The 22,469-nt window shown below is 38.4% G+C and overlaps 2 protein-coding genes across 3 annotated transcripts; one reads left to right on the top strand and one right to left on the bottom strand.

The window, feature by feature from the left end:
- Window positions 1-245: 245 nt before the first annotated feature.
- On the bottom strand, window positions 246-18,583 carry LOC121390162 (28S ribosomal protein S22, mitochondrial-like). Of its 2 annotated transcripts, none has more exons than XM_041521911.1 (8): window positions 18,458-18,583; window positions 9,337-9,524; window positions 7,447-7,611; window positions 7,033-7,176; window positions 5,184-5,267; window positions 4,012-4,157; window positions 2,993-3,098; window positions 246-1,658 (listed from the first exon to the last, which is right to left on the bottom strand). In XM_041521911.1, the coding sequence occupies exons 1-8, from the start codon at window positions 18,477-18,479 to the stop codon at window positions 1,563-1,565; spliced, it is 951 nt and encodes a 316-aa protein (XP_041377845.1). In that variant the 5' UTR covers window positions 18,480-18,583; the 3' UTR covers window positions 246-1,562. The 2 variants fall into 2 exon arrangements, with proteins under 2 accessions (XP_041377845.1, XP_041377844.1); XM_041521910.1 differs by lacking the exon at window positions 18,458-18,583 and adding an exon at window positions 10,421-10,542.
- On the top strand, window positions 15,295-21,510 carry LOC121390163. The gene is made up of 5 exons (XM_041521912.1): window positions 15,295-15,542; window positions 17,121-17,193; window positions 17,557-17,607; window positions 19,925-20,074; window positions 21,213-21,510. Exons 1-5 carry the CDS (start codon window positions 15,381-15,383, stop codon window positions 21,248-21,250), a joined length of 474 nt encoding a protein of 157 aa, XP_041377846.1. The 5' UTR covers window positions 15,295-15,380; the 3' UTR covers window positions 21,251-21,510.
- The last annotated feature ends 959 nt before the right edge of the window (window positions 21,511-22,469 follow it).

Raw genomic sequence — 22,469 nt, 5'->3', positions numbered from 1 at the left:
TACCAGTAATGGGACACTGATTGAGACAGAAATTAAATCCCAAAGTACTCAACAGTTCATGGACAGAAACTGGTCCAAAGAAGTTTGTTTTGTTTAACGACACCACTAGAACACATTGATTTATTAATCATCGGCTGTTGGATGTCAAACATATGGTCATTTTGAATGGATGGATTGATGTATTCCTGTAGTGTATTTTCAACTTAAATGCGTATGTAAACTTAAACAGAGTTGAACACAGTTTATACAGTATTTATTTCTTTATTGAAAGAAAGAAATGTTTTATTTAACAACGCACTCAACACATTTTATTTACGGTTATATGACGTCGGACATATGGTTAAGGACCACACAGTTCTTTATTGAAGGTAAACACCCATTACACATACATGTATATAGCACATACATTACTCGACACATTCAACAAATGTCAACTACAGCTTGTTAGTACCAATACCACTTAGTTCAATCTGATAAACATGATACTAATCAGGGATAAAATCTAATGCTCAGCCCCACAATCCAGGGCAGCATAAATCGATGAAGACAAGGACACTTTAAATCATGCTGGTGGATATGCTGAAATGTTCATTTTAATCTTTACTTGATTTCATGATTTTTAAAGTTGGCAGATCTGTAACCCATATAATAATTTAAGTTCTATGGGTCAAGGTTTTTTTTCCAGTATGAGCTACAAATTTTGGATCCCATATGTCAATCAAATGTTCCAGCTGATAACGGGTGGGTGTGGGGGTGAGGGTGTTTGGGGTGGCTAATGAATTTTCATGAGGCATAGGAACCTTTCTGCACCATTCTTTGTTTCACTTAAAATGTTATATTCAATTTTAGATTATATAAAAAAAAACCCAGCCATTGTAATACACCAGGAACAGGATGTTTGGCAATTTGTTCACACCATATCAAGGCAATTGAAAAAATCCATAGATCGTGAACACCATAAGCTGGAGCAAAACTTCAAATTTGGGCAAAAATTATAGAGATATTAGGGCAAAATGTGCTAACCTCAGACTTTTTACCTTGTATTTCCATCGTTCTACCCTCAATATTAGTTGTAATCCATGTAAAAATGCGTAATGATTTGTCTGCAACCCTATATAGGCCTAGCTGTTGGTAGTAATGCTAATATACATGTAAATAAACGTTGTTATCCAGATTTGGGCATTTTCGTTTAATTTGGGCACAAGCCAGCATGATCCCCTCCAAAAAATCTGAGCCCGTACGCTTATGGTGAAAATATATCAGTTTATTTACATATAGTTGTGTTTATGTTTTGGATAGGATGTGATGTTGTAGGCTAGGAGACCAGATTGCAGCTTTAACCTTTTTCTTTTAATTACATTACATGTTTTACTTTTCACATCTGGTGTCATCTTAAAATTAATCAGAATATATCATAATTTTTTTCACAAAAATCTCTCTTCCGTTGTTAGATCTTTCACTGAAATTAACTGAAAACTATAGCAACCACTGCTGTCCCGATTGCCATAGTAACCACACTGCTATCCCAGAATTCCTGTTAAGTATACTGTGAGACAGGGTAATTAGCCAGCTTGGCTCTGAAGCTGCATGGTGTTTTCAAATCCTTGAATTGCCAGTTCTAGTTGACCTTTGTGCCTGGCATCAGTATGACAGAAAATCTGAAATCATAATTAATTTGTGTTATCTCTCAGAATTAATTAGCATAATGTTCACAGATACACATCACTTTTTTAACACTAAAGACTTGTGAAAGAATGCAAATAACGTACAGTGAGTCCCCATTAAACCAGACACTATGTACAAGTCCAATTTTAAGAGATATCTGAAAACCTTCCGTTTTGAACGAATGCCACCTGTGAAGCGGTCTATCATCAGATCGATCCTTCTCAGTAGACCCATTTGCAGTTTAGGCTATTTTCCGTTCCAACCAGTGGTCCACAACTGGTTCATCAAAGATCGTGGTATGTGCTATCCTGTCTGTGGGAAAGTGCATATAAAAGACCCCTTGCTGCTTATCGGAAAGAGTAGCCTATGTGGCGGCAGCGGGTTTCCTCTAAAAAGAAATATGTCAGAATGACCATATGTTTGACGTCCAATAGCTGATGATGATAAAAATCAATGTGCTCTAGAGGCGTCGTTAAATAAAACAAACTCTACTTTTTTTTGGAACGAATGCCAGTTTACTGTGGATCTGGTTTTACCCCAAGCCTCGAAAGTTCATATTGAGGAGTGTGAAGCAATCTGTGCAATGTAAATTTTAATTTAGAAGCAAATGCTAGTTGACAAGCAGTTCTAGAAATTAGTCTACAAATGAAACTTTTTATTAGATTTATAGTGTAACCTTTTTTAACAGCAATGCAGAACATGACAAACACGAATGAAAGATAATGATTTGCATGTATATTGCTCCTGAAAATGAGGTATCCTGAATTATTTGAAACAAGCATTCTGAGAGTATTGCTAAAGCAACACGTGTCCCCTAAAGAGACAATTTTTTTTCTTGTATCTCCTAAATTCAAGGGCCATACATGTAACTATGTGAAAACAAATGGGTAAATCGCCATGAAAGTTAAACCTGATCTGTAACAATACCTCCCCCACCCTCCCCCACATCCCGAGTCAGGCCACCGATCTTATCGGAGGTCAGACTCGGGATGGGCGTGTTCAAAACCCTAGTGGTATATGGGCACGTTAAACTAGTTATCATCATGTAACAATACACGATAATCCTATACACAAAATTTCAGCTTAATATTGCAAAGCATTATGAAAAAAATATCCAGAAAACTATATGTGGGACAGACAGATGAAAGGATGGACAGACAGACAGAAGGATGGAGATGAAATCTACAGTCCCTTCCGATAGGAGACTAATAATGCTTTACAGGCCATGCTCTATTCAACAGCATGCCATATAACCACGACTAAAAATGTGTCTCATAGATCCTTATTTCTTTCTTTCTATTCACCAGCAATACAATGTTGTGTTTACCTTGATCAAGTCCAAGTCTGCTGTCTGGCTATTGGTCTCATGGGCTGACTGACAGTCAGGGTTCAGGATGTGGTAAAGCCTCACAAGAGACGCACCATCAAGGATTCTGAAATACATGGATGTGATAACCATTTCAGGGACTGAACTTAAGAATTTGTTTTCACAATATCTTTTATAATATTCATGTTTCCAAATCGATTTTACCTGTATATATTAAATTTTATTTACTCATTGATAGCCTACCTGGTTAATTTCATCAAATAGCTCGCTAAATGTATACTGAATGTGTGATATTTTGTAAATCAGGTACCTGGGATGTTTGGGTGTGAAAAAAGAAGAATTTGTTTTCTTCAGCAATTTTGAGCCTGCCTACTGCAATTTGAAGCCAGTAACTTTTGTAACAAATATAAAAACCAAAAACTGGAGAAAACTTGGAGAAAAAGAAGGAAGTTATAGTCACATGACTGGAACTACAGGGAGCATACAGTAGAAGAATTTTAGGCCAGACCACTTGCTTGGGGGGGGGGGGGGGGGGGGTAAAGGAAGGTCCACTTGTTGAGGACAGGTAATGTTGAAAAGAAAGATCCCTTTTACCCTTTCAACGATGGCAATCATTTGTATAGCCCAGGGCAATTCATATCTCAACTACAGCAATTGCTGTCAGTGCTGTTGTTAAGTTCGAGCCCTGAATTTATAAATAAATGCTGAAATGATCTTTAAGAAAGTGAAAACTCTTCACCACAGTTAAATAAAGGTATTTTTTTAGGATTTCGAATCAACGTCAATGTACTTTGAAAAATCTAGTTGATACAAAAAGGAAAAAAAAAAAAGGAAAAAAAAAACAAGCTAAAAAGTAATCAGCTAAAAAAAATCACATCCCTGGAAACATAACTCAAAACAAGTAGAAACATAAGAATAATCAACATTTAAACAAAGATCATTTCCACACACACACAAAAACAAATCACAATTTTGTTTTTGCAATAAAATAAACTTAGATGTTACAAAAATAAACTTACAATGCTCGTTGAATCATGTCAACAAGCAGATAATCTATTTTCTGCATCCAAGCATAGTAGAACGCCATCGGACCAAAGTGTCGCGTTGATCGCAGAATTTCGTAATTGTGATGGTCGTCTATATGTTCATACGTTCTGCGGGTTACCTACAAATGATTTCAGTTGTAAATTTAATCTTTTGCTATAAATAACAGTTATTTAAAATTTAAGTCACCTGGGCCTGTGCTTATAAACCTTAAAGTCTAGACTTTAATAAAGTCCAGACTTTAACGTAATGTTATTTGAATGGCGTTGCCATGACGTTAAAGTCTAGACTTTAAGGTTTATAAGCACGGGGCCTGATATTAAACTAATATCAGGTGACGTAAAAATCTTTCCATTAACCTCCATTTTAAATTACATTCAGCACTGCTTACAACAAGAACTTGGAATTTACAAAGTTTGTCACGTTTAACACCACCACAAGAGCACACATATTAATAATTTGTTACTTGGGTTTTTTCTCTAAAGACTGTTAAAATTACCAAATGTTTGACATCCAATAGTCAATGATTAATCAATGTGCTCTAGTGGTGTCCCTGGAAACCCCCCAAGAAAACGTAATACAATAACTATAATACAATATTTGACTCACTTGTGCATTTTTGATTAAAAGCCTAAAACTTGGCACATAGATACATTGACCCATTACAAACATATTGAGATATGGACCCATGCCTACAGAGCTAGCTCTGGCACTTGCCAAATTCACCAATTGCAAATTTTGAAAATAGGTAGCGAATTTTATTTTAGTTTGGCAAAATAATTTCAAGTAATAATTGACATATTTGAGAAAATAACTGACAATTTCTGCAATTTTTGAAGTTTAATAGATAATTCGGCGAATTGTTTTGCTTACCCAGAGCTAGACCTGCTTGAAGCTAACAGTTCTCCCTGATATTCAGGAAGGATCTACAAATCCCTCCCCCATCTTCTAGGTAGGGAATTCTTAATACGTTACAAGTATCTTCATCCAATTGCATAATTCTTACTCAGTGTTAATGCTATATCAACTCCAAATATAATTTTGAAAAGCTAAGATACTTGCAGGCAGATTCATGGGAAGGGGGTTGCAATATATAAAGTACTGTAAGAGAACAAAATATGTTAAACAGTGATGGAACATAACGTACCCGGACATACTCGGGGTGGTCTGGTTCAAACTGCACACACGCCCGGTCTAGTACGTACACATACTTCTCTTTAGTCAGCAATCTCTGTAACAAACAACATGTCAAAAATATTTATCCTATAACTTGCCCATAATATCATAGATGTCATAAACCCATTTGATATTTACCATTATTAACTCGGTTAATAATGTTTTGCTGTCAATGGGTAATTTATTTACAGCCAATAAGACCTGTATACCTGAGCGTAATCGTTGAAGTGCGCGACGTCAAACTACATTTCCGGGCCGTAGCTAGGATTTTTTGCTTTGGGGTGTGTGTGTGTGGGGGGGGGGGGTTGGGTGTGGGTGGTAACTGAGTAGTTAATAGTCTAAAACTCCTTAACCGGTTAAGAAGAGAATTTTCTTTATTTTTCTATAATTTTTTCCGAACTAGTTAGCTACAGCCCTGCATTTTTGCTAATTGTGATGACATCATATTACCGGTGAGGCGAATTCAAAACTTTGATTCACGAAATATCGAATTAAAATGTTATTTTAGAAGTGTTATAGGATAAACGCAATTCACTACTAGTGTTTTTCAATGTGTAAAATATCAACCTCGTCTAGTTAATCAGAGCCTCGACAAATACTGATTAACACACATTTGGTTGATATTTTCCACATTAAAATACACTCGTGATGAATCTGTGGGACTGTTCATAATTATTAACATCTTCACAGTCACATAAACTGGACACTAAGGGAGAGGGGTTAATGTAAGTGTACACTTTTAAAACAACGAAACGTTCATTAAAATATTTCTTTAAAAATCTACAATTTTTATATACACTTTTAGAGAAGGGATGGGCAGGGTTCACCCTGTTCATTGCCAAATTTGCCAATTGCTAAGTAGCTATAACATTTAGTGTTTGGCTCATAAAATATGCCTTAAATTAACAACATTTTAATAATGTTCATGGAAATACTCTACATACATGTATATCTGAAAACTGGCAAAGCCAAAATGTGTTCCAGAGTAAGCCATGGAAGATGTACCAAAAAGCATGTATATATTGCGCTCAGAAGGCTAAAAACATTGTAATTAAACCCCTGAAATACAAAACTTTCTCAGAGGGACATGGCTTGGGGCTCTTTGGATTCTCAAATTTCCATCTTGCAGACCATTGCATTAACAGTACCCCCCATCCACTTTCAGACACACTGCATGAGCCCTGTATATGGTTTGTACTACACGCTCTTGAAAAAATTAATAACTGTGAACAGTTCCTAAATATTAATTTTCTGCTACACTTGTAAAAACATAAGACCTGAAGTTATAGTTCCAATTTTTGCTTCATGTAAGTTTTATATTATATAAGAATATTCGGAAGAATAAAAATGTGGTCTGTTAAAATAGGTGACTGCTTAATAGAGGTCAATTTGTACTACATTTGATAATTTAGGAAAATGAATAGCTGACCTCTTAAGACAAATAGCACTTTGACTGTATTTTAATCTCATGATAATAATCATTTTGAAGCCTTAATTGTAACACACAGGGCTAGCTCTGGCACTCGTCAAATTTGACAACTTCAAAAACAATTGGCAAATCTTATTATAATTTGGAGAAATATTTCATGAAATAATTGATATATTGATAGAAAATAACTGGGTTCCTGCAATTGTTTAAATTCATTAGATACATTTAATCTGATACATTTCAAGCCCTAGATTCCAGTGTGCGATTTTGAGGAGAGTCCGGGAGCCCGAGGCTCACAAAAATCATATAGGACTCTCTAGATTGGCTTACAAACAGGGAGATCTTACGACACTTAAATGTTTTAAACCAAAATCGCACACTGGATTCGTACCTCGAGATTCTCCTCTTGAAACAAGGGTGGAACGACGAAGGAACACCCTTCCCGGGGGAAATAACTCTGATTCAGTCTGTCTCTCTCGTCCCATGAAGCTTTACGCAATGTGCCGTCAGTCTCTCGAACCACAATCAATCGTCTCTGAAAAAAAGAAAGAGATTAACACAAATGAAATAGTTAAACTAAACATTTCTCAAACCTATCAATATTACAAACACAAATTCTAACCCAATTTTGTAATTCTCAATTAAATGTTTTTCAAATAAATCAAACAATAAACATGCTTTTTAATGCAAAAGAAAAAAAAGTCTTCAAACAGATAAGTAAGCCTAGTTACAACATCACTGCTAAAATCATGGATTGGGAACAACAAGCAATACTCTTTTTAAGGAGAGCCAGAGAATAAATTACCCGACTGGACATTCCAAATGTTATGTCGGTCATGACGAGTTTTGATGTGTCGAATGCCTCGATTTCCGGATCGTGTGATAAAACTTCGTTAATGGGTTCTCTTGGGTTCATGAATGGAGGCATCTGAAGTTTCTTCTTCATCCGTTGTGCACTGTCTGCCTGAAGCTAAATAAACAAGAGTATTTGAAATTGTTATTGTGTGTGCTAGGATGGATGGGTGGAAGGGTGGGCAGATGGACAGATGATGGATGGATGAATAGATGTAGGCAAGTAGGGAGGTATAGACACACACATATAATTTAAAAAAAAATTACTTTACACATAATGATCATCAGTGTCTCATCTAAAAACAAAACAAAAAATGTCCAAGGTGATACCAGACTTCCAAGAGTTAAGAAGCTTTCTGCCAGAAAATAATTATGCTGGGGTTTAATAATGCTTCAACAGATTTTAAACCAAAATTCTCTTCCTATTATCTATCTAAAAATTAAAAATATATATTTGTAACAGAAAAATGAACCTCCACTGAGGCGCTCTACCAAATGAGCTAATAGGAAAATTCCCACTAGCTAATGCCAGTAGGAGCACTTTATATCATACCAATACTACTACATACTCCCCCCCCCCCCCCCCCCCCCCCCCCCACCCCCCCTTCCTCAAATGAAACTACGTCCCAGAGCTGTGGGCCATGGGCAGTTGACTATTACCGGTCCTGACTGGGTTATAATTGTATTCTTGTGTTAGGAACACACACAGTCCATACGTCAGCTCCAAATGTAACAGAAAAATCAACCTCCACTGAGGGGATTCAAACCACAGACTCTCAGTGCGAGAGTCCAGCGCTCTACCAACTGAGCTAATAGAGAAATTCCCACCAGCTACTGCCAGTAGGAGCACTTTATACCAACACTACTACATATTCATTAATTTCCAAGATTTTAGGGTATGTAAGTTTACTGGTTTAGAGAGGTTTTTTTGCTATACTGATATTTAAAAAGGGACTGAGAAATGTTCAGTTTTGAGGGAATTCTGGTTAACACTGTATACTTTTATTTTATTTTATTTACACATAATGATTGCCAGTGTCACATTTCAAAGCAAAGCTGGTTTATTAGCTAACAGTAGAATTTTCCACGAGTCGAGTACATAGGTGTGCAGTTTGCTGTTGGGAGGTTTTTGTTAACTCAAGATTTACACTTGTGCAGAAACAAGCTATATATGTAAATAGACCTTTCTGCCAGAAAATAATTTGAGGGTACATAATAAAAACAAAACAGACCATATCTACGGGTGGTTATGGGTTTGGAATGTTTTGAAACGGGACACTACATTTCATGCAATTTGACAATTTTAAACAGGAGTCCTTTTATTATATCCTATCTAAAAATTATTAAAAACATATCCATTATTTTCCAAGATTTAAGGGTAATTTTACCCTCCATAACCTCTGGCAAAAACCTGTTATGAGATAGCCCAGTTAATGATTTTACTTAACAAATTGCACGTAATAATGTTGTGTTTGTAATTTTAAGTTATACCATGTACATTCAGGTATTCTTACAAGTGTTCATACACAAACATGTAACAGCAGTGTTTCTGACAGAAAGAAATGTTTGGGTATGGCACTATGGAATTGAATGCAATCATAGTCAACTAAAATGGGTTACGTTTACGGTTAGGGTTAAAAAAATCATACAGTAATGATAAGAGTAATTAATTTTGTCAAAAGGTGAACTTAAAAAAACTGCAAAAACATTTGGGTATGATGTCATACGCGTATTACCCTCTCAGAAACCCTGAACAGTCATGGGGCACTTATTGAAACTAGAAATAATTGGTCAACCAAGGGTGACCCAGGACTCAATAATAACAAACAAAATGGTTGGATACTTCTGAAAGTTCTTCATCAGTAAGAAGCTTGTATTTTGGCGTGCTAAGCGGTGTCGGTTTTGGGCCGGCCATCTTAAGAATGTCGAATCCTGTCATTTCCTGTAGTAGTTGCTGGACTCTGTCACTGAGATACACAGGTAGGGGATTTTTCTTAAACCCGGCAGATTTACCACTTGTATCATCTCCATCTGAAATCACAATTAAAAAAAAAATTAAAAATTAAAACAGGGATTCTGCTGTATTAAATGTCCCATCTACCATAAACGTTTTCAGTGCAAGAATTTTTGCTTACCAGGCATTCTGTGTTTTCACTATACAGTTATCTCTGGTGGCATCTGAGAGCAATCATGTAACCGCCCAAATGTATGCCTTTTTTTTGTCATACTATGAAATTTACTTGAAGTTATTTATTTCTAAGCCAATTGATTTGTAAATTATGCACAGAAATAGTGGGTTTTTTGTTATTTCCTAAACACTTTTATTTTTCTTCTTATGTCAATTGTTTAATGTTTTATTTAATGATGCACTCAACACATTTTATTTATGGTTATATGGCGTCGGACATATGGTTAAGTACCACACAGATATTGAGAGAGGAAACCCGCTGTCGCCACTTCATGAACTACTCTTTTCGATTAGCAGATTGGGATCTTTTATATGCACCATCCCACAGACAGGATTGCACATACCACGGCCTTTGATATACCAGTCGTGGTGCACTGGCTGGAACGATAAATAGTCCAATGGGCCCACCAACGGGGATCGATCCCAAACTGACCGCGCATCAAGGGAGCGCTTTACCACTGGGCTACGTCCCTGCCACTCTTATCATGTCAAACCAAACTGAAAATATTGGCATGAGTTCGACCTGTACCAGTAACTCTTTCCCAGCAATAAACAACGGGCTGAAACGTTTATCTTGATGAACTACTCATCATCACTGATGATTAACTTGATTAATCATTAAGCCTTAAGCCTTAACTTGCGGCTTAAGGTCAGGATTTGTGTCAGAGACCACGGACCCGGGGGCAGTCTGAACTCTTCCATCTTACATTTCAACTAAAGTAATAACATGTCATCTTACATTTTCTATTCAGTGATGAACAGCATACCAAAGACTGTCGAAGTAAATGGGTTTGATTTTTGTATAGTAATTTGCGAACGATATGCAACAAATGTCGTTCCATGGGAGCGGCCATTTTCGTTTTGTTCTTATTTTCCACCTATGTCGAAATAGCTTCACATCATTCTGAAACGTGACTCCTGTGCTTATAAAACGTTTAAAGTGTACACTCAAAAACTGGTAAAATCTGGCTCATTCAGTTAGCATGTCTGGAGAGTTTACTAAAGTCTTCGATATGGACTTAAAGTTGTATATAGACACGGGCCCAGATCTTGCTTTAGATAAGTATAGATGTTAACATCCCCTCCTGTCCTCTAGCAGAGTTCTCTGACCGTAAGGCCCAAAACACACCGAAGCTGAGTCCGAAGCTGAGTGTGGGTCTGGGTCTGACAAATGTGGGAAAGTCGCCACCTCTGGAGTATTTTGACGTCTGGGTCTGTAACTGTTACGTGTTTTCAATATATTAACTGCGTTCATATCTTTAGATAAATTTACTACAATAAATATGAAAAATCCACATTGATTAATATGTACTTTTCCTGTTATTTATTGAGAAAAATGAATAAGGTTCGAACATTGTGCAGCTGCCAGTCTGGCAGTGTTAACATATAGCGCATGTTCTTTGTCGTCTGTTGTCAGGGCCCCGTTCCACGAAGCAATCTTAGCACTAAGATCACCTTAAGTGCATAACTACTCTATGCACTTAAGGTGATCGTAGCGCTAAGATCGCTTCGTGGAACGGGGCCCAGATCTGTAGTTCGCGACAGCACAGATGCGGTGTATTTTGTCACATTCGATTCAGTGCGTTTCATTTTTGACTGGTATCATACTCGCCAGACCCAGACCCAGACCCGGTGTGTTTTGGGCCTTAGAGAGCTAGACGGATTAGCCCGAGTACTCTGACTGTAAGAGAGCTAGACGGACATTTGGACATAAATACGCTTTTATGTCCAAATGTCCGTCTAGCTATCTTACAGTCAGAGTACACGGGCTATAGACGGATATGTAGTCGCAGACAGTTATAACGCTCTCATTTCGGCAATGCACCTAGGGGAAGCTGGACAAAAGAATACCGGCCTCCCCACCTCAATCCCAAATAATTGCTGTTGGTGGACTACTTGGTGACACTGAAGTGGAGGACGCATTCAACACGACAAGACCAACAAAACCCCGGAACAACAACACGGCACCTTACCTACCGGTGTATGTACACAATTGCACGAGTCTCCCCTGGGTTGTCATGCCACGACTAGAAGCGGTCAGGCCCTGTTTAAGGGCCCTATGGGCAACCTAGGGAGACACCCCAGCATCATATAGATCTAATTAACGAGCTACTCTCGACTCACTAAATTCAACACCCCCCCCCCCCCCCCCCCGCATGTTACCTGTGCCCAAGACAGGGCAACAGCTTGCTCTGAATGTGCACGTAAAGCCCTATGACCTGACCTGACCTGCCAGACAAAACTGTATATCAAAACTGCGCAATCTGTGCCTACGTATTTAATGGAACATTATTGAAAGGGGGTGCTGTCGGGTTTCTTCCTGTAGTGTGTGTATTAGTGATTGATATGTCGAATATTTGTTATCAGCTAGCCCTAGTACTTTAACGGTAAGAGAGCTAGATGGACATTTGGACAGTTATCACGCTCTCTCACCGTCTCAGAGACCAATCTATATAAATTCTGCGCAATCTCTGCCTACCAAACGGTAGTTAAAGATTCCCGCTCTAATACAACAACAATCCTATGTTTGACGTTAAATATCTTTACACCGAACATTTTCGAGTTCCTTGATTATTATTTTTTGTTTTACATATTAATCACTAATACACACACTACATGAAGAAACTCGTCGTATTTAACCGGATCGTTATTGAAAGGGGGTGCTGTTGTCAACTGTCCGAATGTCCATCTAGGTCTCTTACCGTCAGAATACTCGGGCTAATTATTAGCGAACTCGAAAATGAGCAATGTAAAGGTAGGCCTATTTAACGTGAAAAAGAGCCCCACACCTTGAAACTTAAACTTGAACTGTAACAGTACATCATTAAAAAAAAGGCTCGGAAAACAAATTTTCATATTTCCTGTGTTCAAGGTCCATAACTATGTAAAAATTTGGTAAATCGCCATGATAGTCAACCTTGATTTGTAACAGTGTATGATAAAACTATACACAAAATTTCAGCTCAGTATCTCGAGGCATTGTGAAAAAGACGTCCGGACAACTACATGTAGGACAGACGGACGGACGGACAGAAGGATTAACATGAAACCTATAGTCCCCTCCGATTGGACCGATAGGGGCCAATAAGGATTTGTTTGAAGTTCTAGTATTCAAGCACACACCTCAGGTATCTGACTGTCGGTGCAGTGGTCTTACATCTACCACCGAGTTGTTAAAACTCGCTCTGGGTGGAAACCGGTACCAGGCTGCGAACCCTGTATACCTACCAGCCTTATGTCCAGTGCCGCACCCCCCCCCCAAAAAAAAAACACACACACAAACCCCCCCCCCCAAAAAAACCCCAACAACCCAAAAAAAACAAAAAAAACCCCAAACAAAACAAACAACAACAACAAAAAAAACCCCAACAACAAACAAAACACCCACAACCCCCCCCCAAAAAAAAAAAACCCACACAAAAAAACAAAACAAAAAAACCCAACAAAAAATACAAAACACCACAAAACACCACAAACAAACAGTCAGCTGTGTTTGCTTCAATAAGTGTGTCTCGCGTACATATGAATCGCAAATATTTAACAATCATTTGTAGAAGAAAAACATCATAACTACATGTATATTAATTCACTTTCTAAAATTACATTACATATCATTTTCATAAAATGGTGTCAATAGGCTAATTAATGAAAATACTGAAAGGTATATTTTTAATTACAATTGTTTATCTTCACTTGACAGTCATATGAGAGTAAATATTATTTTAAAATGCAAGAGTAAATTTAATATAATGTTAACATTGTCTATTGATCTCATAAAGGGAGGGGAGGGGAGGGGCTAAGGGGCGGAGAGGAGAGGGTGGTACTTAATTTTTTGCGCAGGTGTATATATATATATATATATATATATATATATATATATATATACATATATATATATCTATTCATTCGACAGACCAGTCAAAAATGCGCCAAATTTCCTCTTTGGCATTAGTCCTACGGGACATTCCAAATTCTCTTGCAGCTGCCAGTGCAGGCGGTTTGCGTTAAGCCCTTTAAACAAGACAAAGTTTTTATTATTATTATTTTTTGGTTCCATAATTATTTATTTGATGTGACGTTACAACATCGCCGCCCTATATTATAATACACACGGTAATTAGACTTTTATTCAGGTGCCCAGCGACTGTACAACTGTAAAGATATCAACTTAAATTAATAAGGTATTAAGCTTTGGGGTTTGGCAACTGTACAACTGTAAATGTATCAATTTCAGTTAGTAAGGTATGAGGCTTTGGGGTTCAGCAACTGTACGACTGTAAATAGACATTAGTATGGTATGAGGCTTTGGGGTTAAGCAACTGTACGACTGTAAATATATCAACTTCAATTAGTATGGTATGAGGCTTTGGGGTTCAGCAACTGTACGACTGTAAATATATCAACTTCAGTTAGTAAGGTATGATGGTTTGGGGTTCAGCAGCTGTACGACTGTAAATATATCAACTTCAGTTAGTACGGTATGATGCTTTAGGGTTCAGCAACTGTACGACTGTAAATATATCAACTTCAGTTAGTAAGGTATAAGGCTTTGGGGTTCAGCAGCTGTATGACTGTAAATATATCAACTTCAGTTAGTAAGGTATGATGGTTTGGGGTTCAGCAACTATACGACTGTAAATATATCAACTTCAATTAGTAAGGTATGAGACTGGGGTTCAGCAACTGCACAACTGTAAACAATTGATGCACCTGTCTTGTATGTGATATGTGATGCCGTTTGTCACGTTCTGATATAGATATGAGGAAAAGGGGGAGAGCCATATATATTTTAGAATTTAGTCTGCCGAGAGTAGCTCGTTAATTACTGGGACCTAGTTTTTTCCATTAGTAGCAAGGGATGTTTTATATGCACGATCCCACAGACGGGATAGCATATACCACAACCTTCGATATACCAGTCGTGGTGCACTAGATGGAACGAGAAATAGCTCAATGGGCTCACCGACGGGGATCGATCCCTGACCCACGGGGCACCGAGCGAGTGTTTTACCATTGGGCTACATCCCGCCCCATCACATTGTATAAATAATTATAGAACTATGAATATATGGTGAAAAAAAACTAGCAATAATATTTTATTTTTGTTTTCTTTGCTTATTGTTGAATTGTGCGCGTTCCTTTTGCGGGAAGAACTTTGGGAAACACATAACTGATTGTCTTCTTCTTGTGGTTTTGTTTGGTGATGGGCGGGACGTAGCCCAGTGGTAAAGCGTTCGCTTGATGCGCGCTCGATCTAGGATCGATCCCCGTCGGTGGACCCATTGGGCTATTTTTTCGTTCCAGCCAGTGCTCCACAACTGTTGTAACAATGACCGTGGTATGTACCATCCTGTCTGTGGGATGGTGCATATAAAAGATCCCTTGCTCTTAATCGAAAAAGAGTAGCCCATGAAGTGGCGACAGCGGGTTTCCTCTTTCTATATCTGTATGATCCTTAACCATATGTCTGACACCATACAACCGTAAATAAAAAATGTGTTGAGTGCGTCGTTAAATAAAACATGTCCTTCCTTTTGTTTCGTTTGGGCTGACGTTCGTTCTCAGACTTCATCCGCCACAAAATCTCAGACGATTTCATGACGTCATAACTGATTGTCCTCTTCTTGTAGTTTTGATGAAGACTAAAAGAGTAGGGGTTAGGGATAGTTCAGGGGGGTTCTTGTAAGCCGATATTGAAAATGACGAACGTATACACGAGGTTGAACCACGTGTCGCGGACCACGACTCACAGAGAATTCGGTGGATTCATTGTTCCTCCCGGGAAAGATGTGAAGGACGGCGAATATCAACCACATCCGGGATTCCTGTTTCCGTACATAAAAGATGAATCGGGCAAACAGGTAATTAATGAATTTAGTTTTGTGAAGTTAAAAGTTTGTTTCGTTTAACGACACCACTAGACATCAGGGCGGTAGCTAGGATTTTTTTTTAATTTAGTTTTTTTTGGGGGGGTGGGGTGGGGTGGGCAACTGAGTAGTTAATAGTCTAAAACTCCTTAAACTGTCAGGAAGAGAATTATCTTTAAGTTTCTATAAGTTTTCCCTGCTGGCTACGTCTCTGGGCCCCGTTCCACGAAGCGATCTTAGTCCCAAGATTACCGTAACCGCATATCTAGCCTATGCACTTAGGGCTAAGATCGCTTCGTGGAACGGGGCCCTGGACATGTATGTATGCATGTAGGCCATGTAAAATTTAATACAGTAAAAACAAAACAAAACGAGGTTTGATTGGGTGGGGGGGGGGGGGGGGGGGGAGAGGCATGGACCATCTGGCCCCACATGTCGCTACGCCACTGCCACTAGAGCAAATTGATTTGTTTACCATCGGCTATTTGATGTCAAACATTTGGTAATTTGTAACTCGTAAGTAGTCTTAGAAGGAAACCCGCTGCATTTGTCCATTAGCAGCAAGCAGATCTATGCATTGTAAGATATTTTAGCAGAGAGGTGGGGTGGGGGTCTAGACTGTGACCAGCGAAGTTTAAAGGGGTGTCGAGAGCTCAAAACCCCTCTGCTCAAGCCAATTTTCTTTTTGTTTTCCAATACATTTTCCTGGGGGAAATGTATTGGGAAAACAAAACGAAAATTGGTTTGAGCAGAGGGGTTTCGACCCCCGAAGCTCTTCCGCTGTACACGCGTCTGGCAAGGGATCTTTGATATATGCACTTGCCTACAGACAGGGCCGTACATAACACGGCCTTTGATATAGGCTACCAGTCACGATGTACTTGTTGGGACGGGGAAAAGTCCAATCAGAGAATGGGCACACTAAGGCGGTTCGATCTTACGACATGAGCACCTCTGGCAAGCCACTGAGCTAGATCCCGCCCCTTTGTTATGAATGTGAAATAAATATACCATCGGGGGAGGGGGTAGAGGGTAGGGGGTAGATAAGGGACAGATACGCCTGTAGACAGAACATACAAAAATGTGTCCCCTATTTTCGCTGGCGTATTCAATAACATATTTTCGCTGGAGTATCCTATAACATATTTTCGCGGGAGTATCCTATAGCATATTTTCGCTGGAGTAGCCTATAACATATTTTCGCTGGAGTAGCCTATAACATATTTTCGCGGGAGTATCCTATAGCATATTTTCGCTGGAGTAGCCTATAACATATTTTCGCTGGAGTATCCTATAGCACATTTTCGCTGGAGTATCCTATAACATATTTTCGCTGGAGTATCCTGTAACATATTTTCGCTGGAGTATCCTATAACAAGCTCCAGTATCTCCTGAGCATGATCAGAAACACAGTTAGAAATTATTTTTAAAAATTCGGGGGGGGGGGGGGGGGGGCAGTAGATGGTATTTTAGACCTCTTAGTCTACCCTTTAATTGAAGGTATGTTTTAAAGACAGCCGATAAAGCATGATTCATTTCATACCTTACTATTTTAAGTCGATATCTTTACAGTTGTACACTTGTTGGACCCCAAAGCCGGTGATCCCAAAAAAATGGCAGACACCTACATACAACTTTAATTACCGTATGTATTATAATATAGAACAGCAATATTAAAACATCACATCGCATACATAATATAGAACGACGAATACATGATGACCCCCCCCCCCCCCCCCCCCAATAACAATTTTTTGTCAACCAGTCCATAAATGTATAAATTTCATTATTCTTTTCTATTTTATTTGCTTACTGTTTGTTTCTTTGCTTATTAATTTATTTATTCGTCTGTCCCTTTCGTCTTCCCGTCTAGGCCTATATATCCGTCTGTTTAACAGTATGTCTGTCAAAATACCTACTTATTTATCTGCTTGCCTCACTATCTGTCTCTGAGTATTTTTTCAAAGACATTAACAAAACAAAATAACTAGGTAGTTTACTATTTCAGGTTGGATGAATTTTACCTGTTCACTGAAAGATGATGCGCCTAAACCAATTGGTAAGTGTGATTGGCTGTTCCGTTAGTCACGTGACTGGTAAACATGTACTTTGAGGAAAAAAATATTGAAAAATAAGGTGGTCTGAATGTGGGTGACTCGACTCCGAAACGTCCATTTTCAATACAACAGAATATTTTAGTTTTATTATTCAACAATTAATATCCCTAAGCGAATCAACATTTTAAAACTAAAAGTCTGAATTGAGAAGCAAGACCCTTGCTCTCTTAAAGTGACAGACCCCTATAGTTTTTAAACACTATACAGTGGCGGATCCAGAAAATCCATTGGGGGGGGGGGGGGGGGGGGCCAGTGACAGGTGGAATGCCAAGCGAACTTTGGGGGAGGTTTGGAGGGGGATCGTAAATTAAAAAAAAAATTAATATATAATAAAATTATAAATTGGGGGGGGGGGGGGGGGCCGGGCCTCTGCTACATTGTATTTTGTTTTCACTATAAGAGGCTTTTTTTGATGATTGAAATCAGACATTAGTTTAGATTATTTAGATTATCCATTTCCGCACATCTGAAGTGTTCTGGTCATATTGGTGTTTCAATACCACGAAATGCACGTTTTCTTATTTTTAAAAACACATGTACAGAGGCGGATCTAAGGGGGGGGAGCAGGGGCCCGGCCTCCCCCCCCCCTACATTTTGCGACAGTTATAATAATTTTTATTATATATTAATTTTGTTTTTTTTACGATCCCCTCCAAACCTCCCCCAAAGTTCCATTGGCATTCCGCCTCGTGTCATTGCCCCCCCCCCCCCCCCCCCCCCAAATGGTTTTTCTGGATCCGCCACTGATGTATGTCTGTGAAGTAACGGTATTGAAGACAACCTCTAGTCTACCTTTTAAGGGTATTTTCTCCATTTCAACGCCACAGTCTCTTGTTTCTCCGAGTATTTTGTGATATCATAATTTATCATCCATTAAAGGCTTTTGTAGGAGACATCGCTTCTTATAATCTTGATTGGTCAAATTTTAATCACAAGACAATTGTTTTGTTACGTCACTGTGTTTGTTTCAGCGCTAAACCTACCATTAGTGATGTCACGCCACTGCCGTTCTGCTAGTTAACGAGTCTACCGCTGACATTCAACCCACATTACTGATACTGTTTACAACTGTCGCAAATGAAAAGAATGATAATGGATGATAAAAAGAATACCCCCCCCCCCCCCCTCCCCTCCCCTCGTGTCTTGTGATATCATAATTTATCAACACTCGTTTGTAAAAGTATAAAAATCCCCGGCAAGCCTCGGATTTCATACTTTTATCAACTCGTGCTGATAAATTATGATATCACAAGACACTCCGGGAGTATGTTCTATATATTTGGCAGCGGTAGACTCGTTAATTAGCAGCAGATCGTTAACAAACGTAACAGCTAGTGGCGTGATGTCACCAATGATAGGTTTAGCGCTGAAGCATACACAGTGACGTAACAAAAGAAGCGATATCTCCTTGGAGAATATCGCAATTTATAGTGCCAGCGATATCTTCTACAAAAGCATTTAATGAATGATAAAACCAAATAAATACAAATGTATTTAGATAATCTACCAAGGGTAGTTTATGATGAGAATTCCACATAATCAAATGTCTACCAATCATACTTAAAGATCCTTGATATGAACTACCAAGCGTAGTAAAAGATGCGTGATGTACTCAGTAATTCAGATGGACTACCAAATACAGTTTAAAATAATCATACTCGACATTCTGTAATTCTGATAAACTACCAAGAGTAGTTTAAAGGGACAGACCCTAGTTTCAACCCATGAAACTTAACACTAAATTTAGTTAATCTACAAACCTGTAACACATTTGAATAAAGTTACAGTTGAGAGAAACATGATTCTGTGACTTTGAAATGGTGAAATACTCTCTCAAAAAAAAAGAGACTAAAACTCGACTCCATACCTATTTCTTCTCAGACGCATGTGCGTTTTTAAAAATATGAGAAATGTATTTTGTGGTATTAAAAAACACCAGGATGATCAAAAACACTTCGGATGTACGGAAATGGATAATCTAAACAATAAAATCGAAGTAAAGTATGATTTCAGTTATCAAAAACGGCTCTAATAGTAAAAAATATGCTTTATTGTTTAAAAACTAGGGTATGTCCCTTTATGATACTTGTCATATTCTGCAATTCAGATGGACTACCAAAGACAGTTTAAAATAATCATACTTGGAGTATTCTGTAATTTTAGATGAATTACAAAAGGTACTTTAAATACTTGACATTCTGTAATTGAAATGAGCTACCAAGAGTAGTTTTAACATATTTGACATATTCTGTAATTCAGATGGACTACCAAGGATACCTGATATTCACTACAACACAAATACAACATATCGGTCCATGTACAAGTATCCAGAATTTTCACCACAGATTTTTCACGATGTACCCAAAATCAAACCCTATAAAATAAGACAAGATGCAGCAGTAGGAATCGGTAAGTTTAATATGTTTATCCAGTCTCACTTCCACGTGTATAGCCCATCAGAAGAACTAAGATAACAATTTATCAGGTTCACTTTATATATAGGAAGGAAAGAAATGTTTTATTTAATGACGCACTCAACACATTTTATTTACGGTTATATGGCATCAGACATATGGTTAAGGACCACACAGATATAGAGAGGAAACCCGCTGTCACCACTTCATGGGCTACTCTTTTCGATTAGCAGCAAGGGATCTTTTATATGCATCATCCCACAGACAGGATAGTACATACCATGGCCTCTGTTACACCAGTTGTGGAGCACTGCCTGGAACGAGAAATAGCCCAATGGCGCCACCGACGGGGATCGATCCTAAACCGACCGAGCACTTTACCACTGGACTACGTCCTGCCCCCCCCCCCCCTTTTTTATATAGTGAAACCAGTCTAAACCGGACCCGGAACAAACCAGAATCCTTGAGGAAATTGTATATAGTAGTGTTTAAGTGCTCCTATTAACACTTAGCTAATGGGGGTGGGGAAGGGTGGAGTATGTAGTAATGTTGGTATAAGGTATAATTGCTCTTAGCTAATGGGAGTGAGGGGGAGGGATGGTGTGGAGTAAGTAGTAATGTTGGTATAAGGTATGAAATGCTCCTATTGACATTTAGCTAATGGGGGTGGGATGGGGTGTGGAGTAAGTAGTAATGTTGGTATAAGCCTAGGTATGAAATGCTCCTATTGACACTTAGCTAATGGGGGTGGGGTGGGGTGGGGAGGTGTGGAGTAAGTAGTAATGTTGGTATAAGGTATAAAGTGCTCTTGTTAGCACTTAGCTAATGGAAGTGAGGAGGGGAGGGGAGGGGAGGGATGGTGTGGAGTAAGTAGTAACGTTGGTATAAGGTATGAAATGCTCCTATTGACACTTAGCTAATGGGGGTGGGGTGAAGTATGTAGTAATGTTGGTATAAGGTATAAAGTGCTCTTGTTAGCACTTAGCTAATGGGAGTGAGGAGGGAAGGGGAGGGGTGGAGTATGTAGTAATGTTGGTATAAGGTATAACTTTTGTTCAATACAGCATGCATGACAATTGACATCGATATTAATCTCTATTTCTTAATCGTCTTTTCCTTTTCTTCCATTTCAGTTCCTGAACTTCCTACTTACAAATACGGAGCTAAATAGAACAATTAGTCATGAGATATTTTAACTGCTCAGAGGTGGATTGGGGGTGGGGTGGGCCTAAATTTTGCGACAATTATAATTTTTATTACAGATTAATTTTTGTTTGTTTACGATCCCCCTCCAAACCTCCCTTGGCATTCTGCCTCGTGTCATTGGGACCCCCCCCCCCCAATAGATTTTCTGGATCCGCCACTGCTGCTCTATGCACATTCGTCACGGTATTCTCTATAAGCAGTCTCAAAGAAATACAATAGGCGATAGCAGAAAAAATACCCCAATATGTTTCACAACTGGTATTGTATTTAAAGAAAAATGCCAAACATATCTAATGACCCCGTACTTAATTTTGTTCAGTATATGCTGGCCAAAGTAGGTTTATGCACATGGAGCCATAAAAGATCCTCCCACCAACCCCATATTATTCATGGGTGGATCCAGGAAATATTTTAGGGGTGAGAAGACCAACATGAAAAGGGCATATGAACCAACTTACCAAAAGGGCATCCCAATGAAAAAAGGGGCAATTGAATATTTTAGGGGGCCAGTTCCCTTGGTACTTCCGTTACCACCTCCTTTCAACACACAATCAAGGACAATCACTCCCACCCTGCAGCTCCGTTATGCTGCCACCTACAGTACTAATGAAGAATCATATTGCCAATGTCTATGTAGTTTAATAGTGTAAAAATGTGTTTTCTAACTGAATACATAATTAGGATTATATAAATTTACTATAACTATAGATGTGTCAAAAGTAATGTTTATATATTTTAATCCAGGAAATACATAACATTACTCGTCAAAAGGGCATTACTACAAGTTTTGATATTTAAATTAATATGAATTCCTACAGTTCTGTCAACTATACTAGCAATAATGATAAATTGGCGTCACTCGCGTTAGAACAATGATTGAGACTCATGACACATATCTATACATCTTGATTTCATTTATCTGCTTATTGCATTTACTTAAAAAAAAAAAAATTCTACAAACAAAAAGGGCACTTGGACATTTTGCGGGCACTTGAACAATTTTTTGGGGGGACGCGTCCCCCTGGCTCCCCCCCCCCCTTGGATCCGCCCATGTTGCTTTATGCATTTCCAGTTTAAAATTATATTCTTCATAAACAGAAATTATAATTTTTATTTGTTGAGCTTTTGTTTTTGTTTTTACTTTGGTTACCCACCTTCCCTGTCAATCAGTGAAAAAACATGGA

This window comes from Gigantopelta aegis, chromosome 15 (assembly GCF_016097555.1).
Source record: "Gigantopelta aegis isolate Gae_Host chromosome 15, Gae_host_genome, whole genome shotgun sequence".
In the NCBI taxonomy this organism is placed as follows: domain Eukaryota; kingdom Metazoa; phylum Mollusca; class Gastropoda; order Neomphalida; family Peltospiridae; genus Gigantopelta; species Gigantopelta aegis.
This window is presented reverse-complemented; position numbering and strand designations above follow the sequence as displayed.